At 35.5% G+C, this 20045-nt stretch overlaps 1 protein-coding gene across 1 annotated transcript in view; it reads right to left on the bottom strand.

The window, feature by feature from the left end:
* Positions 1 to 3396: 3396 nt before the first annotated feature.
* The window catches only part of syt6 (synaptotagmin 6), a 168127-nt gene continuing 151478 nt past the window's right edge, over positions 3397 to 20045 (bottom strand). Inside the window, exons 4-7 of the mRNA XM_002935776.4 lie at positions 13618 to 13738; positions 6571 to 6742; positions 5596 to 5746; positions 3397 to 3912 (exon numbers count right to left, since the gene is read on the bottom strand). Coding sequence (XP_002935822.2) covers positions 3841 to 3912; positions 5596 to 5746; positions 6571 to 6742; positions 13618 to 13738 — 516 coding nt within the window. The 3' untranslated portion in view covers positions 3397 to 3840. The remainder of the gene's footprint in view (positions 3913 to 5595; positions 5747 to 6570; positions 6743 to 13617; positions 13739 to 20045) is intronic.

Raw genomic sequence — 20045 nt, 5'->3', positions numbered from 1 at the left:
TTTTATAAACTAAAAAATTCAGTGAATTATACCAGGAAAAGAAAATGCCCCAGAAGCAATTACGTATAAATGTCTACAGTTTTTTAAATCTGATACCATTTAAAGAAAGCGTGATATACACTGTATCTATTGAAAAATAAATCTAGGTGGTTCTTTGTTTAGACAACAGATTGAAGATGGCAGAATAAAAACCAAGACTTCTACAAAGAATTCTTACATGCATATTTTTTTAGTATTACTGGTCCTAAGGCTAATGGGTGGTGCTCACGTGTGCATTCTCAGCCTGAATTCTGCAGATACACAACAGCCTGCATGGGGTGGTTTTGGATACTGGTGAAACCACATGCTCTGATACAATGAAACAATGTGGTTTTAGAAAAAAAAAAACCTCAAGTATATTGTATATTATTATTCAGTTGATCATATAAAATATATTGCTCCATTCTACTCAGTTTAATAATAAAAAAAAGAAACAAGAATGTATTAAAAATCAGTCCTCAAAATTAACTGACAAAGAATAAACAGACCCCAGATATTCATGGGTAGAAATGAAAATTACATATGGAACTGATATTTATGTTTAAATATTACACATTTTTCATTAAGAAGGTAAATCTAAAAAAAATAATATCTACAGTTATGAAAATACACTTGTCATAGAGCAAATGCATGTTCTGAAACTGATTCTTTTAGGAAAGGTAACAGAATACCAAACAATATCTGTTAAACCTTGAATAGTACTATTGGATTTTTCAAGTTCTCATATAATATATAGTAAGTGCAAGGCAGCACTTAACTTTCAGGTGCAAACACACTGGAATTTTTAGTGTTTTGAATGATTCCAAGGTTGCTATGCATTAAAGACATTGTAAAAAACACTGTAAAATAAAACTGCAAAATGATCATATTGATTTCTCAGACATTAAAGCAATGTGTGCTCAATGTGCATTTGATTTTCCTGGTATAGTTATGGATTCTATAACTCAAAATACATGGTTTTCTGGATACAAATGTAAAACAGAAAAAAATCCAATACAGTTGTTTTGTTAGCAGCGTGGATTTATACTGGGTTAATAACTATAATGTAAAAGTCATTGGTTTTTAATGTGAAGGAAAAAGCAAATCATTAAAAAAAAGAAGTTAAGCATTATTTGCTTAAACCTGTTTACCTTAGAGAGAATAAGATTTCCAATTTTTATATCAGTCTTGACAAATGCAAAAGAATAACTTGTAAATCTCTTCACTCATCTGAACCTTCTTTAATCACATCACTTAGAACCTCCTTCTCATAACTTACAAAGGCCGTCATTTAATGGAACATCACTACATCTTATATCTTCTCCTGTATATCCATATGCTCCTCTCAGAACCACCACCTGTTTGGACCAATTTAAACCTTCTCTCTTGCTACTACAGGTATCGGACCCCTTATCCGGAAACCCGTTATCCAGAAAGCTCCAAATTACGGAAAGCCCATCTCCCATTGACTCCATTTTAATCAAATAATTCAGAATTTTAAAACTGATTTCCTTTTTCTCTGTAGTAATAAAACAGTACCATGTAATTGATCCCAACTAAGATATAAATAATCCTTATTGGGTGCAAAACAATCCTGTTGGGTTTGATTAAAGTTTTATTGATTTTTTAGTAGGCTTAAGGTATGGAGATCCATATTACGGAAAGACCCCTTATCCGAAATACCCTTGGTCCCGAGCATTCTGGATAATAGGTCCTATACCTGTACTAACATTTGGAAAGCCTTTCCCAAATTCCTATATAAAGGATTTTCCTGTGCCCTCATCCTTATATACCACCTAGACTACTGCAACTTGCTACAAACTGGTCTCCTTAACTCCGTCCCTCTCCACTCCAGTCTGCCTTAAATTCTTTTAAATTCTTATCTTGGCTTCCCATTAAGCAAAGTATAACTTACAAACTCCTTCTCATAACCTACAAATCCCTTCATTCATTTGGACATCACTACATCTCTTCTCTTGCATTCCTGGCCAACTCCTCCTTAGAGCCACCACCTGGTTGGACCACTTAAAACTTTCTCTCTTGCTGTACTAACATTTGGAAAGTGAATTCTGAATTCCTATGGAGAATTAAAAAAAAAAAAAACTCCAAGGCTACCTCTTGGAGCACTCATCCAAACAACAAACAAATGCACCAGAAGAATGGAAATGATCTATGATCTGTTATATTTTTTGGGGGGAAGGGGGAGGTAAACAGCTAAACATTATTTGAAATGACAATATTCTAGTGACTACATTTATCTTTGAAATATTACACCATCCAAAGCACACATGGTGCTATCACAACAACAACAAAACAAAAGTTCTTAAACAAGTGGGTTGGCTCACTAAGGAATCCAAAGACAAAGAATGTGGGCCATTTAGTGTGAGACCAATCAGGTAAAACTTTTTGTTAACTTGGAACAATAGCAAGATGATGTTTTATCGTGCTCCCTTGTAATAAAGTAACAGGTACTTTGGACAAAGATTGGGCCTAAAGGAAGGTCTTGAAACCAAAATATCAGAGACAATGAAAGTCATTGTGCTTATGGCACATAAGTGCAATTATTGCCCAACAATAAAGCTTGAGAGGACATTTAAACCTGAAGTTATAGGCACATCCACTGACTAAAATATAAAGCTTTCATAAAAATTCCCAAGTGAAGATTAATTGCACATCTTTTGCATCAGTTCCTGCCCCATTGGAGTTGAGGTCCGTATCACAGACACACACTATGGTCAGTTTTATTAAAAGCCAATTAACTTTCCTGTATGTTTTTTGAGTAAACCAGATTAGTCAGAGAAAGCTAAAACAAGCATGTAAGCAGGTGTAGTACATACTCCTTGCAGATAACAATATACTGCTTTGTTAATGGGCAGTGATATGTTTTCATATAAAATAATGGCAAAAAAATATTTTTTATTGTGTTTTGTGTTGCTCCTATTTTATATACTATACTATAACTATAAATGTATCTGTCCTATAAGACTGAGTGGCCAGTTCACACACTTTTTACAAGCACATGGCAGTGATACATGCAGAGTCATCCTGACAATAAGCAATCACATCTTTTATCACTGTGTCTTTTTAACTTCCTGAGTTCTGTTTAGGGATCCATGAAGTGTAACGGATCACCTTCTTATAGATCATAATGAAAATATTGCATTTCCATGCACCGAAGGAATCTCTGTATGGAAGTCCCACACAGTAATATAAAATTCATACAAGTACGTATAAGTATGCCAGAGCAAAACTGCTCTCAACAGCAACTGATGGCAATAAACAATGCCTGTAATGTAAAAGCACGTGTGTCATTTTTGAGGTTTCTTTTTTTCCATCATTTTTACACAACATAATATCAAAGACAACACAAAATGAAAGTAGTCTTATAGCACGTATAAATTACATACAAGAAGTCAAAAAATGTAGCACAGCATAGAAATTCATACAGGGTCTCAGAGCTGAGTCTTTGTAAGCACTGATCTTTAGAAAACCCATAATAGTGGTGCCAACAACTACCTATTGGTTCTGTAGGAGAGAATGCTTTCATGTACATTCATTGTCCACAAAACAGCTACTTTTTTACATAATTATTTCTCCAGTTTTCAGATTTCAACCAGGGGAAACACCATCAAATTACAATATGAAATCTCAGGAGACAATAGACGAAGAAACAAATCAAACCACTGATACATTTTCTGTTTTTGTCTTCATTTGTGTCTAACATTCATGTGATTTATTCCTTTTTATGATTTGCTGTTTGGAAGGCAAAACCACTTTTGCAGTAGTCCTAAACAGACCAATTAGTAGGTAAACAGGTGAATTTCAAGGAGTTGCCGGTGGTTTCGGTGAAGGGCAGGAACCCTGGCTGTCAAAACTTGCTGCATGACTTTGCCACTAGAATAAAAGTTAAAGAGGGTTAAGAATAATATTCAAGAACTGCTGTGACAGTTTGAAATCAGTAATGCAAATTAAAGTAATTAATTAATACTAGACATGCGTTTCCATGCAATTCTGGATTTGTAATTTATTAATAGGTTTTATACATATTACAAAAATAGTGGTGGTTTGTTGAAGACTCATATTTAATGTACTTTAATTACATTAAGAATAAAGCAAAAAAAAAGAATATTTTATGGAGATACAGAAATTTTATATTGCCTTAAAAACAAGGGAAAAAAGGTTTTTGGTGAAGAGCCAGTTGTAAAGCTTGTGACTGTGGCAGTTTAAGCATTATGTTGTAAACTCATTTGTTTTGGTAATTCCAATGTCAAAGCCATAGACCTTAAACAAGCCAGTCAACAGATTGGGAACAGAGTACTTTATCTTCTAAAGTATTTTTATTATTATTTTAAAGCAATTCTGTCATGATTTTTATGCTGTATTACTAAATTACACTGTGTACATTGCACCATTGCACCATTTAAAATGTTATTCTTGCACCAAAAAAGTATTTTTTTTGCAGTTGTAATATTGATGTGTAGGCAGCCATCTCTGTGCATTGTACTGTGCTTTTAGAAAGAGCCAGCACTTCACAATGAAACTGCTTTCAGATAAGCTACTGTTTGTTCTACTCAATGTAACTAGAGGAGGGCCAAACTTGGATGGCTTATTATTGAGTGTTATTCTCATATCTACTACTAGGTGGGCATGGGAGCATTTTTAGCAATGCCAGTGTCAGGGAGCTGTTATCGCAGCCATTGTTCTGCTGATATCTAGCCTCACATCACATTTCAAAATTAAGTAACAATTAATCAACTCATTTTTTTAAATTAGGATAGAACCAAATAAAAATTATTTTTTTTTTATATCAAACATGACATTATTTTCAGGCAGAGTTAATGCACTGAATTGCCAAATGTATAACTAGGTCACTTGGTGAGACCGTATAAGTATATTTTGTTTTCATCACTGTTTATGTATAAAGTAATTTGATTTATTCTTTTTTATTACTTGCTGGTTTAAATTTCAAACCCACTACTGCAATAGGAGTAGTAGTACTAGTGGTAAACTAGTTGGGAAATTTGGTAGGTAGACTTCAAACCCTCTGTAGTTGCCACTCTATAAGGCATCTACCTTGATAAACAAGGTCCACCAGGTGTTTAAACCTACAGTAAAGCTTGGGCAGACAACTCATCTTTAGGATGCTTGAAAAGCCCTGCCAGAAGGCCATGACCAACACCAAATTGGTCCAGTGTTTTTTTTCTGCCATGGTAAATAAGAAGGCAGCAGAAATATTCACACAGTGATCTTCCTTCTACCAGAGGGCTGCAGCCCAGGCCAGAGCCTCATCTGCAAGAAGAGATCTTTAGAAAAGAACTTTCAGACAGCTGGCAAATGAATGCACCTGACAGAGAGAGAGCTGCTGTCCTGCAGAAAGAGCAAACCTGACAATTTGCCTTCTTTTCCTAACATGTTTATTCATAACTAATCATCTATTACATCTTTTTACATTTTATAGTCCATTATTTACAATCATTCACATGAACAAAAATCCCATTTGTTTGCACTGAATGTAAACTAGAGACCACAATTAAGCAAGAGCTTTACCGTACACATTATAAAAATGAAGAAACAAACCTCTTTGAAAGACTTTTTCATTTCCACTAAAGGATGCCAGTGTGTTATAGGTTTTCGTGGATACGCCAACATTTCGTTCCAGTGGTCTCTTCCAAGTCCTTCTGTGCTATTACCCACTCGACACACACCAATTATCTCATTGTGTCCAACACTGTATAAAAGTTGAAAAAAGCCATTTCAAAGTTGCCATTGATAGACAAAATATCAATAACTCTTAGCAACAAATTGGTAATAACAACAAATATCTGATTATTTGCTTTGAGTTGTTGGACTATTTGGGCTATCTGGCATGTCGTTCATTGCCCTTTACATATACAGGCATGTTACACAGTGCTTAACAGAAATTGTTCCACATTCCCCCCACCAATGGAGCTTACATTCATACAACACACATAAAGCACACTAAGGTCAATTTCATCAGGATCAAAAGCTGCACCCTCATCTACTGATTGCTGCAAGGCAATCAAAAATTACATGCATTCAAATTCCTGCCTTATTATTTTTTAAAAGGGGTTATGTAATAAAAGGCATTACGTTTGCCAAGTAGCAGTAACCCATAGCAACCAATGCTATGGGTTACGGCTACTGGGCAAACTTAGTGCCTTTTATTACGTATGGAAGTCAAACACAGAAGTCAGTCCAGATTAAGGAATCTATTAGTACACCCCTATTGTATTAGTTTAGAATTTAAGTAGACAGAGAAACTTTATAAAGAAAATATTTAAAAGCAGGAAGCATTACGCATGTGCTGTAAAATAAATAGGTATGTAGTGCTTTTTTCTACAAAGCCAAGCATTCCACAGAAGTTTAATGGTGCTAAGGGAACACTGCCGACATATTTCACAACAGCTTCAAGACCAAGACTCATTTCCAGCATGATCCACTTCAAATCCTGATAAGTCCCACTCCCATTTAAACCAGCAATATGGAACTGTTTTGCAAAACTGGAAAATACGGTGTAAACATTTTACATACCGATCATAATCCATTACTGAAATCAGTAGGCTAACTTGATCCATGTTTTCAGGAGGGATATCAAAGATAATAGCCTCATTGTAAGTAGGATTCAGAGTGTTCTTCTTAATGGTGGTTTTCTTTTTTTTCAGCCTCCTTCCATCACATAAAAGGGACACTTTTACATATGGATCTGTAGAGAGCAGAGCAAATGTTCTTGAAAATCAGTTAGCTGTCAGTAATAATCATTCATTCTATACCTCCTTAAGTGTTTTGGGAAAGTTGAATTTTAACAGCAGGTCTCTTTTAGAAGGGTATACTAATGATGATTATATGTAAAATATATAAACTGGATCAAAGCTTTATAATAATCCATTGCCATTTTGTTACATATTATTATTAGTGATGAGCGAATTCTTTCACCAGGCATGGATTTGCAGTGAATTTCCGCATTTCGCCATTGGCGATCTGTTTGGCAAAACTTCGGTGAAAATTTGGCATCAAAAAATTAGTCACACGTCAAAATGGGCGCAGTTGCTGGAAAAATGGGCGTGGTCGCGCCAAAAAAGACACGGGTGACAAAAAAAGACACGGACGACAAAAAAGTCGCACAGCAAATGTGTTTTGTGGATTTTACACCATTTCACGAATTTTCTTGTCGTTTTGCGAATTTTATGGTGAAGCAAAACAGAACAGATTCGCTCATCACTAATTATTATGCCAGTAAAAATTCCTGCACAGGGCCATTTTGTCCATCATCATTGTAAATGTATGTTTGGCAGGGGAGCCTGCTGGCAATCTGTGTAATCTGGCAAACACCAGAGGCGCTGCTGTAAGATGCCATAGTCAGTCACTATTTATTGGGCTGGTGGGAGCTTTTTGAGCCTCTGCGTACCTGAAATGCCAGGGCCTATTTAGGGTTAGGATGAAATTGAATTGTTAGTTGTTTGGGGTTAAATACTTTGGTAGTGGATCCTTAGAACACCACCCCATTTCCCAAGATCATTGACAAGTGTTCTAACAGAATTTACAAAAAATGAGGATAAGCACTGAACCCATATCCATCCATTACCTAGGGTAGGATATATATTAGTTCCAAAAGGTATATACGTACAAAAAGTAAAATTGTATGATACTGAAGCTGCAAGTAAATCTTCTTTAAAAGACTTGGATAACCACAAAAAGTCCTGATTACTTTATTTCTACACACGTAAAGCCAGGAGATCTTTATTTTACAGGGTAGAAATACTAAACTGGGAAGGCAGGGTTATTTATTAAATTGACAAAAAGGGGACAACATGTCAGTTCCTCCACATATAATAACTTCTAATGCATGGCAGTTGTTATGTATAATTATTAGTTATGCAGTCTGTCAGGAGGTCCGCTGCATTTATCATGCACTTTGTGACCAATTACAGTTCATTATCCTATTAGCAATACCTTTTTGGCAGCAGCCTAACTCTTAACTCTTAAAAGAGTGTTTTTAACCTTCCATGTTTACTGTGAATGGGTAATATTAAGGCCTTATTAAGATATATGATTAAAGAGAAAACCATTTTGTTATATAATTTTTTGATGTAAAAACAGATAACAACATACCAGGGTTAATTATTAGTTTGCTGTAAATTAGGAGTTTCATAATCCCCATTATACAAATCATACGGCACAAATGGACTGGTTAAAAACTAAACTAAATATATTTAGCATGTATTTTTAACCTGATTTTTTTGGAAAGATGTAGATTATGTGAAAAAGCTTACTAACCATGGGGGGAACCAGACACAAAGCCTGGATTGGCAAAAAAAGTGCTTTTTCTTTCAAATATATGTGACTATGAAGTGTATAAAGAGGTAAAAATAGAGATGAGTGAATTCTTCCGACCAACAGATTAGTGGTGAACCTATTTTTTTAGTTAATTTTTATAAAAAACTGGCTAGAATTTCACTATGTATTTTGTATTACCAGAAAAAGAAACAAAAGAAAAAATGCCCACCCATTGATGCATTTGGCATGAGAAAAAAACACCCACTGACTCCAATGCATTTGGCACAAGGAAAAAACTGAAAATAACACCCACCGACTCTAGTACATGTGGGCGAAGAAAAACCACGTCAACATAATGTCCTTTGGTGAAATTTTGCAAATGACAAATTTCACAAATTTTTGAATGAATGAAACGGGCAGTTTCACCCATGTTTTATGGAAAGTGTCACTTGATGGTACTGTGTTTAAAAGCTATAACTATAGAAACATCTATGGTGTGCTCTTAGGTGTACGTTTCTCAGTTATTACAACTGCAACTTTTCCTGCAATTTTGCCTTGATATATATATATATATATATATAAAGCATGTTGATATGGGCTCCCCGAATTTAAACTAAATTTAAAAACTATATAACAAATATCTAAATTCTATATATGTAATCACTGAGATTGGTGCATACCTTTGATTTATTAGAATGTAGCTTTTAGTTGGTCTTATACAATTTAGTATCTAAATGTACTAGCCTTGCTGGATTTGTTTGCATGTCCGCTCTGATTTAGGTTAGGCTTACATTGCAATGTTAAAGCTCTTTTCCCTTAGGATGAATAAAGCAAGTGTATTTCCAGCAAGGGGTGAGGTCTGCAGAAATGGAATTTTATTACTGTGGATTCCTCTTGGGGATGAGGCATTGGCTTGCACTTGTCAAGATGACTGTACTACAACTCAGCTGATGACTGTAAATTACACTGGCTAGGTTCTTAGCTTTTTTTCCCTGTAGATCATGGTCTTAGTAACAGATTGTTCTGGGTTGTTATTTCTCTGTAGTCAGCAGAGTGACGCCAAGCCGGAGGGACAGCTTGATTTTAGGTCCTTGATAGATATATCAAAACAATGCAAGCAATTGCCAATGGTTGAAAATCCTAAAGGGAAACTGCAGCTAAACTTGTACATGATTTTATTTGGGGATTGTTTTGTTCTTTTGTGTTTAATTGCTTAGGAAAGCATTTTTTATGTTTATTTTTGCATAGTTCTACATGGGCCCTATATTTCTTACAAGTGGTTAGTTTACTGCACCCTATTGCAATCCATTAATGCGGTAGCTTTTAATAATAACTGCCATAAAAAGGGACAATAACTATTCAGAAGTATAGATCTGCATTTCTTTAGAAACTAAACATGTAATAACTCTTTTTCTCTATGGGGCCGATTCATTAAAACACGAGTTTGAATCCCGAATGGGAAAAATTTGGATTGGATACAATAATTTCTGAAGATCGCAAATATCACGAAAATGCTTACGAAAAAATCGTATTAGTCACGATAATATCGTATTGGCGATCCGAAAGTCACGTAATTTTCGCAACAAACGATTGTAAACAGCGGCAGAACCTTTCCGAATTTTTCTCGCAAGCGCACGAAAAAGTCACGCGGGCATACGAAAAATCAGCGAAAATGTGCTTGGAGCGTTCGAATGAACACTCCGAGCATTCGTGTCTTAATAAATCTCCCCCTCTATATAGCTATACATGTATTCATATCCAAGGGGTCATTTATAAAGTTTGCACAGCTCACATTTTTTTCATACACAGTTGTTTTGCGAATGGTTTTCCCTAGTTAAATTTTGCACTGCAGTCCACATCTTTCCTTTTTTTGTGAATCGCTGTGAAATGCGCATTGTGCATAAAAATTCATAAATGGCTCACAAATAAGATTGGCCAAAGCGTGCTTGTTGTGTGTGAATATAGCTGCAATTTTCACTTTGCAAATATAAATTTGCAATTTGTGAAACTTTTATGGATATTCGCACTGCACATAAAAATTCACAATTATGTTTACACATTAAATGCACCAATCTTGTCCGGCTTTCACGTGCAGGGCAAATATGTTCACTGTGCAAATAATTCTGCACAAGCTTTATAAATGAGCCCCACTGAATAAAAGTGCTGAGTTCAGTTTGTTCCTGTGAAACCTTCCCTTTATTCAGGCTTTATAAACATATTACTGTACATCCCTCTGACTCACTGCCTTTATATATATATATATATATATATATATATATATATATATACCTATAAACAGGACCAGCACAAAATTTCACAGCAATTCTTCTATTTATTCATTCACTGTGCATTCCAAATGTGTTTGCAAATGTTATGAAACACCCTTTTATGTAAGAAAAATGTTTATAAAGCATTATCTCGCCTTTAATAAACAAGGCTTTGTCTGTGTTGCCTAAGTGACGGGTAATTTTAACTGAAAAGAAAGCCTGCCTGGAGTCTTGAAAGTCATGATAGATTTATAGTCTGAATTAGAAGAGACTTATTTTCCCCTGGACAACTCAACTTTTATCAAGTGAATGAGTTATTAGATCCTCCATCCATCACATACTGTGTGTTTGCTGTTTTTATGAATATATTGTGTGTCATGAAATAGCATACTCTTGAACAATATATTGTAGTGCTTTTGTCTGTAATCCATACAGTTCCAGCAACACTTTCCTTTACATTAATCCTTATAAATAATCTTTCCAAGGAGTTATTTCTCACGCCACATGCACAAGATGTTGAAGTGGTGTAAGCAGTAACTAGTAATTATACCCCAGCATTACCTTTTAGTGTAGTGAGCGAGCAGCAGCTTCATCCAGACAATGAATAATTATATGCAAAATGCTTAAATACACTTAAAAAATATAACTATATTTTGTTATACAGGTCTCTGTTATCCAGAAACCCATTATCCAGAAAACTTTGAATTACAGGAAGGCCATCGGCCATAGACTCTTCCATAAACTCTGTAATAATAAAATCCTTGTACTGGATCCCAACTAAGATATAATTGAAGGGATTCTGTCATGCTTTTTATGATATAGTTTTTATTTAATACACTGTTCACAAATGTTATTCTTGAGCAAATGTATTTAATGTATTTTTTTAGTTGTAATATTGGTGTGTAGGTGCCATCTCAGTGCATTATGCATTATAGCCAGCACTACACAATAGGACTGCTTTTAGATAAGCTATTGTTTTCCCTACTCAATGTAGCTGAAGGAGCCATGACTTGGATTTTTACTATTGAGTGTGACTGAAGTTATCAGAGCACATGACTGAGGGCACCTGGGAAACTTAGAATATGGCTACCCCCATGTCAAATTTCAAATTAAATATAAAAAAAAAATCTGTTCTCTCTTCTGAAATATGGATTTCAATGCAGGATTCTATTGGAGAAGCTTTATTAACTGATGTGTTTTTAAAAAAAAAAAAACTTTTTCCCATGACAGAATCCCTTTAATCCTGGAAAAACAATCCTATTGGATTTAAATGATTTTTTAAGTAGACTTAGGGGCTGATTTACTAAGACACGAATTCGAATCCGAATTGGAAAAATTCCGACTGGTAAACGAACTTTTTGCGACTTTTTCGTATTTTTTGCGATTTTTTTTGTTGCCTTTACGATTTGTGCGAAAAAACGCGAGTTTTTCGTAGGCATTCCGAAAGTTGTGCAAAATCTGGCGATTTTTTCGTAGCGTTAAAACTTGCGCGAAAAGTCGCGCCTTTTTCGTAGTGTTAAAAGTTAAAAGGCGCGACGTTTCGCGCAAGTTTTAACACTACGAAAAAATCGCCAGATTTTGCGCAACTTTCGGAATGGCTACGAAAAACTTGCGTTTTTTCGCACAAATCGCATTGGTAACGAAAAAGTTGCGACAATTTTCCGAAAAAATCGCAAAATACCGATCATTACGAAAAAAAACGCAATCGGACGCATTCGGCCCGTTCGTGGGTTAGTAAAAGTGCCCCTAAGATTTTTCAATGGTCAATGTAATTTCTCGGTTTCATTTTTGTGTGCTAAACCGAAATGTCTGATATTTATTAAGTGCAGAAAACCTGAAAACTCGAATGTAAAATTTTGCCATCTACAAACTTGCGAGTTTCTATAGAAGTCAATGGAAGTTGTCCTAGGCAAAGTCAAGCCATATTTTCAATTGAAGATATTCAAGTTTTTCAAATTTTATTTGAGTTTGTAAACTTGAAGATGTGAGGTATTCTAGTTTCTTTATTCACACTAGTTTACCATAAGTAAACAAGTTTAAGCAAGCATTCGATATGTGAGTTTCATCCATTTAGAAAAAACAAACTCAAATTCACAAACTCTAAAATTGATAAATAAGCCCATTAAAGTATTGTGATTCAAATTATGGAAAGACCCCTTATCCAGAAACCCCCAGGTTCTGAGCACTCTAAATAACAGGTCCCCTATCTGTAGCATGTTGAGCAGATAGAAAAGAATGCATTTCTAGCCATATTCATTTTTAGGCTTTAGTTCTTCTTTAATGGTACCATAAAATTTGTGAAATGACACGAAACGCATTTGTCACACGACTTTTTTTGTCGCCAATTTTAACGTGTCCAATATGACACGACCGCAACTTTTTTTGACATGTAACAAATTTTTCTGTGGCGAATTTTCACAGTTCACAAAGTTTTGCGAACATGCGGACATTTGCTGCGAATCCATGCAAAATCCATGCGAATCTATTCACTCACTAGCATTCTCCATTTATTAGACTTGTTCGACACAAAAATGTTTACTTTATATTATTATTATTATTATTATTATACAGTAAATAATAATATAAAGGCATTCCTTGATGTGTTCTGTATAGAAATGTTGACTTTAAAGTGCCTGGGCAAACTGAATCTGAACCCTAAACAGTTTTTTCTCTCCATTCTGGACAATGATTTGCATGTGCAAAATAGGGTTCAGATTTAGTTCTGGGTTCAAATGAACCCTACATTAAAGGTTCAAGATTTGGACAAATCCAAAATCCCTATTAAATTTCAACCTGAAACCTTTTTTTTAGTGATGAGCGAATCTGTCCTGTTTTGCTTCCCCGGAAAATTCGTAAATCTTTGAACAGATTAGCGAAATGGCAAAAAAATTCGCGAAACTTTGAAAATGAGGCGTGTTCAAAAATCAGCACCCGTTTCGCAAAACAATCGGCCAATGGCGAAACAAGGAAATTTGCTGCAAATCCATGCCTGACAAAATATTTCGCCATCGCTATTTATATTATATTTTATACATACCTGAGTAACCAGTGATGTCCATTGCTTTGAGATTCCTACATTTAATTACTGTTAAGGTCAGTCGTCCAGCAGTAGGTAGGTAACAAAGAGAGAACATGATTTCTCCAAGGTCCACACTCTCCTTAAAATTTAAGAAGAAATCATGTTATTAAGGTCAAGGGTACAAAAGCGTTCACATATAGGGTAGCCACCTAGCAGGCATAAATGATACTCAGTGTTATTAATAGAAGAGAAAGGTAGGATGGCATATAATGAATTTGGTATTTACAGCACCACCTGCTGGTCAGTTTTACAATCATCATACAGTAAGAAGAACATATCAGGAGCAAAACAGAGAACTCTTTTGATGCATGTAACATGTTGTTGCACAATTCATTATATTAGTAGTTTAAAAACTCCAAAAGGGAATTTTACATGTTAAAGCATTATATTTCCTTTGAAGCATGGCACAAGACAAACAGTGGTAATTATGTTTACTAATACATTTTAATGCAGAATTGTATTACAATAAATAAATTACATAAAATAATCATTAAAATATGATTTTTTGCATAAGAAATAACAGGACTGCTTCATTAAATTCACATGGGCATGTGAAAAGTTTTATTCAGTTCAGTCCAGTACAATTCTAGCTGCGATAAATATAAAGAGGGGTCCTTAAGATGATGCTCAGCAAAGTAAGCAACAGTTATTTGGGTAACGCCATTTGTTATATGTGGCAACTTACAAGCGGTAGTTTTATAGTGTGTAAACCTTGATGCCTATTACACATTCACATTTATGACATTCAATTGCCTCAAACATGATTAATGCTTTTCCTAATACATTTTTATCAGAACAGTTTTTAGACATTATCTTCAAATGTAGAGCATTCAATTAGCTTAGAGAGCTGCTGCATTGCCAACCTCTGGAGGGAATCCATTAGAGAATGAAGTGTCTGAGCGCTTTTGGCTACTTAGACTCTAAACGCAGATGTCCAAAGTGTACAGAGCCTGCAGTGAGCTTAAGAGCCCATTTTCTTGGCTCCATCTGGTAAAATATAAGCATTTCATAAAATGTAAAAGCCTGGAGTATCAATTATATATTTCTGAACAGGCTAAATGTAGCCTAATCCTCAATCCTCCTTAATTTGCAATTAGTGAAATCAAAATAAGTTTTGACAAGGTTTTAGCTGCAGTCCTCTTTGCTTTAGTTTGTATTTATTTTGTTCTAGAATAATGAAAGCATAAGGAATTGAAAAGAATGCAAGACAATGGACCCTCTTTTACATCCAGCTATTAGAAAACCCAGAAATAGCCCCTCCCCAAAACGTCAGGACCAGAGCACTGCCTAATGCCTAATATAGGCTGCACTGCGGATAGTTTCATATGCAATGGGATCTATGATATTTTAATTGGTACAGTACTAGCATTAAGAGTTATACAATGAAGTAAATGCTTAGACATGCAACACAATATTTATTTATTTATTTTTTGATAATGTTTTGGTTTTTGAAGGCCCTTTTGAGTTTCGATTTATTTCCAATAAAACTCTCAATAAATGATTCCTTCTAATGCTTGTTTAGCCATGATGTATGGGTAGCAGTGTTTAATCAATGCAATTGCCCTTGTCCTGTGTAAAAGAAACCATGTGAGAGAATGCAGCTACAGGCATGGGACCTATTATCCAGAATGCTTGGGACCTAAGGTTTTCTGGATAAGGAATCTTTCCGTAATTTGGATCTCCATTCAGTAAGGCTGCTTAAAAATACATTTAAGCGTTAAATAAATTTAATAGGATTAATGTTTTGCCTCCAATAAGAACTAATTCTATTTTAATTGAGATAAAGTACAAGCTACTGTTTTATTATTATAAAGAAAAAGGAAATCTGCTGTAAAATTTTCAATTATTTAATTAAAATGAAGTCTATGAGAAATTGCTTTTTTGTGTCATTTGGAGCTTTCTGGATAACTGGTTTCCGGATAACTGATCATTTTAATATTACGCAGACATGATTCTACTGTTACAAAGATATTTGGTACACTACATACACAGTGTAACACAGTTACAGTGTATAAGAGCCCAACCATCATACTTTAGTTTTGCCCTTTATGCAATACAATTTAGTCAGAGATTTTATTACACAGCTAGGATTATAGCCACAAGTGAAAATGGTCTGTAGTATTAGACCTGAAGTGGTGCATGGAAAAAGTTGTTATTGCAGTGGCTATAAATTCCCAGCATCACAGGCATGATCTCTGATCTGCTTCATCATTCTGTTTTTGTCTGTAATTCTTTCTATTTGAGCGCGGACACACTGAATGTTGCCTTGACGAAACTCCAACCTTTACTTCCCCAGTACAGGTTTAAATATTTTGTACACATCCAGTATCTGCATCTTAATAGGCGAGATTATGGTAAACTGGACTGGCAATTGGTGGAGTAAATGGCTCACAGATAGGCTTGGGATACTCTACCATTCAGATCTCAAGTCCATAACCATTTGCCTTTGTTTATTTGTCACTAGTACAGAGAACTGACCCAGGGGTGACTAGAGTGATGTGGAGTGGAGTGTTGGCATCTTAACCATCATTTGTAGATACCTTTTATATTGAGGCAACTGCAAAATGTAATATACGTATGATTTGGCAATTTACCACGACCAGTAGAAGGACAGGCAACATCATACCAATTCTAATGGGTTAGCACTAGCACATGCAGTTGGCATAAGGGTCCATCACATCTTTTCATACATACTTTTAATAATGATAACCTTTTTATAGTTTCACCCATCTATAACATTCTTTAACAGGTTTTACAATGTTTCTTTTAACACCAGTACTTACTTTAAATAGTATCTGTGTATTACCAGGGATTAGGGTTTGCACCAATGGGGAGGTGAAATGTCATGGTTGGTGTGACCTAATTTTGGCATTCTTTTTTTTTGTTTGTTTTAAATGGCTGTGAGGTCTGTCACTGTTACCCTGATGAAGGCTAAAACATTGGGGTCAAAACATTGGTTCTTATGTAATAATTTTAAATAGACTTTGTCTTTTTTTTCGGTAAGTTCCGTGTTGTCCCAAACTTTTTACTATATGTGAGATTATATATATTTATATGTAATAAAAAGCCTCACGTTTGCCCAGAAACAGTAACCCATAGCAACCAATTGTTTGCTTTTACACAGGTGACCAGTAAATGTTACCTACTGATCAGTTGCTATGGGTTACTGCTCCTGGGCAAATTTAGCGGGTTTTATTACATACAGTATGGGCGTAAATGTATATGCACTGTCTATATACTTCCTAGATTTAGTTAAAGGAAAACTATACCCCCAGAATGAATACTTAACCAACAGATAGTTTATATTATGTTAAGTGACCTATTAAAGAATCTCGCCAAACTGCAATAAATATATCAGTAAATATTGCCCAGACCCTGCTAGTAAAAGCTTTCCTATTCTTACTAATATTTACTGTAGTTGCAAGCATTGTGGCATGGTTTCCCACAATCCTGAGAGCAGGGCAGGACAAAGTTACAGGACATGTAAAAAATACAAGGTAAATAAATACATTTATTACCAAAACAAGGACAATGAAATATTTCTGCATCAAACAAAGGATAAAGCAGGGACCAGTTGTAAAGGGATCAGGTCTTGGATATTAGACTGTAGCATTAATCAGATGCATCTCTGTGTTGATTTCATAAAGCGATGAAAAGCGATGAAATATGAAGAGCTGCAACACAGTTTTGGCCTTTCAGGCCTTTTAGGATATGTACTGTATATTAGTCTCTGCCACATTGAAAGTGGCAGACTGAGCTACTTGCTCTAGTATATATGTCTTCATTATCGGACTGTGCATATAAATTACTCTTAAGGGAGCAAAAACATTAATCCTTAAAGGAAAGGGCCAATAGTCCTTGATAGACTCAAAAGAAAATAGGAGCATAGGAGTAAGAAGTTAAACAAAAACATGGCTGTCCTATAATATATAATGACTGATGGATGTCCAGCAGCACAACGTAAAAAAAAAATTGGGCACTTATCTGCCATGCACTGCTTCTGTAGGGGAAATACGTTCTTTGTTCTCAGCCCCTTGTTCCCATGCTACATTTGCCCACCTTTATAGTGTTTTGTGAAATATTTTAAGCTAGATATCTAGGAAGTGATTTTTTAAAAATGATCTGTAAATTTTAAATTTGCCAGATCTGTGTGTATTCCATGAACCCTGCTCTGCCTGTGTTTGTCAGTGCTGTATTCTTTAGGGGCAGGTGGAGGGTGTGAGCATAAAGACATACTCCCTCTCAGGGCCGCTGCTGGCCAAATGGGTGCCCTAAGCAAAAATTTACTTTTGTGCCCCCTCCCCCAAATATTACAGAAGTAAAAATAAAATAAACAAAAAACACCTACTATAGGGGCCCCACACACAGTGCCCCCAATATCCCCCATAGACAATACCCCCATAGTAAGTGCCCCCAATTGCCCCCATAGATTGATTGAACTATCCGGGACAGCGGGATGCGCTATAAAAACCGGCGGGACAGTGTTGGGGGGTATGTTATAATATATAAAAAAAAAATTTGAGCAGCTGGGATGGTGCCCCCCTGGGAATTGGTGCCCTATGCAGACTGCCTACTCTGCTTATAGGGAGCAGCGGCCCTGCTCCCTCTTGCCCCTATCCTTGCCATAATATACCCATCATTCTGACACTCAGGCTAGGGTGGACTAGCAGGCACAGGCCACAACAGAGCCATGTAATGACTGCCAACCGAGGGCAAGCAGTAAGGACAGGGTTGTTGTGCACTTACTGCACTCCGCGCTGAGCACTAAATAACCAATCTAGCACTAGGTGCAGAATGCAGTCATACCCCAGACACGCATGCTTTTTCAGTAAGTTCTATAAAGGCCTAGTGCTCCTTATTGCTCTTGGGGTAACAGTAAATAACATTTCTTATCCCTAAACAATGGAGTGAAGGCGTGTTTATACTGTGTATAGAAATGTGCCATCACATCACAAACTCTAACTGTTAGTACACACACTGGAAAATGAAGATTTACAAGTTTTTGCGCACAGATGATTTTAGGAAACTTACCAGGCTACAGCCCATGCATCATCAAGTTTGAGCTGGGTAGTTGGTTCTGACACAAATTTAAACAGACTTTACCCCTAAGTGCTTTACTCCAACAAAATAACATGTCAGAGGTTTCAGAAACGGTTTTTCGTTTGATTCCAATACCTGTCTGACTTTGATAAGTGACTGCCTCAGTTGGGTAATTTTTGTCAGTCTCCCAACACCTTCAGCATTTTAATGTTTGAGTTTTGCCTTTCTCTTTTTACTTTTTTTGCAGCTCTTTACTGCAGGTGTCAGAATCCATATTGTGTCCTATGTTAAAAGGTCAGAAACTTACGTTCAACATATGGCCGAACAATTCTTCAGTGCATCTCCTGCATATATTTATTGTAATGGGAAATCAATATTCCTCCTTAATTTAAAGCTGGTTCCTCATCCCGTGACTGGATGAATGATTTCAAATCATGATTTCAATACCTTTTTGTTTCAATTGTGTTTTATTGTTGAATTATTTTAGTTACTCTTTTATGGAAAGAAAATCAATGTGAAACCTTTTAGCTACTTATATGAGATCTGAACAGGTAAGCCTAACATAGTAATAGGGTTTTGTAATAAAAGACACTGGAGGTCATTTTTAAAGTTCGTGTAGCGCATATTTTTTTTGCAAATGGTTGTTTTGCGCATGTTTTCTCCTAAATGCTTACATTTTTTAAATAGCTGTGCCCGTCTTTCCTCTTTTGCAAAGTGAAATGCAAATTGCTCATGAAAATTTGAAAATGTGATTGCAGTTTGCTCATTTATTGTAAGAAAATATATATATGTGCACCAATTTTCACTTTCACATTTGCAAATTGAGAAATCAGTTTTTCAAATATTTTTTCCTCTGCCAAAGTTGTGGGGTCACTCACAAATCCAGTGTGTGGGCATACATATTTGCATTTGTAAATATACCATATTTAAAAAGCTTTTAAGAACATTCACTCTGTTAATAAAATGTCACAATTATGTTTGCACATTAAATGCACCAGTCATGTCTAGATTTATAAATGTAAACATGGGAAGGGCAAATATGTTCACTGTGTGAATAATTCTGCGCTGCGCAGATTTTATAAATGACCCCCACTAAGTTTGTCCTAGAGAGAAGCGATTAGTGAAACTCAAAACATAAGTTTATTGTATTTAATTACAATTTTTTTGGGGAGGAAAAGATTTTCCTGTTAAATTGAGACCCTAATAGGTAAGCCAAATGATTGATTTAATTTATATAGAGTCTCTCCTTAGAATTGAGGGGTATGGTTCTCAGCTTTAGGCACCCGCCCAGAATGTAGCCCACGTGCCACAAGCAGTTGTGAGAGTGTTTGGTTTAATATTTGGTT

The sequence above is a fragment of the Xenopus tropicalis genome, chromosome 2 (assembly GCF_000004195.4).
Source record: "Xenopus tropicalis strain Nigerian chromosome 2, UCB_Xtro_10.0, whole genome shotgun sequence".
Taxonomy (NCBI): domain Eukaryota; kingdom Metazoa; phylum Chordata; class Amphibia; order Anura; family Pipidae; genus Xenopus; species Xenopus tropicalis.
The sequence above is the reverse complement of the archived record's forward strand: the minus strand, read 5'-3'. Positions and strand labels throughout refer to the sequence as shown.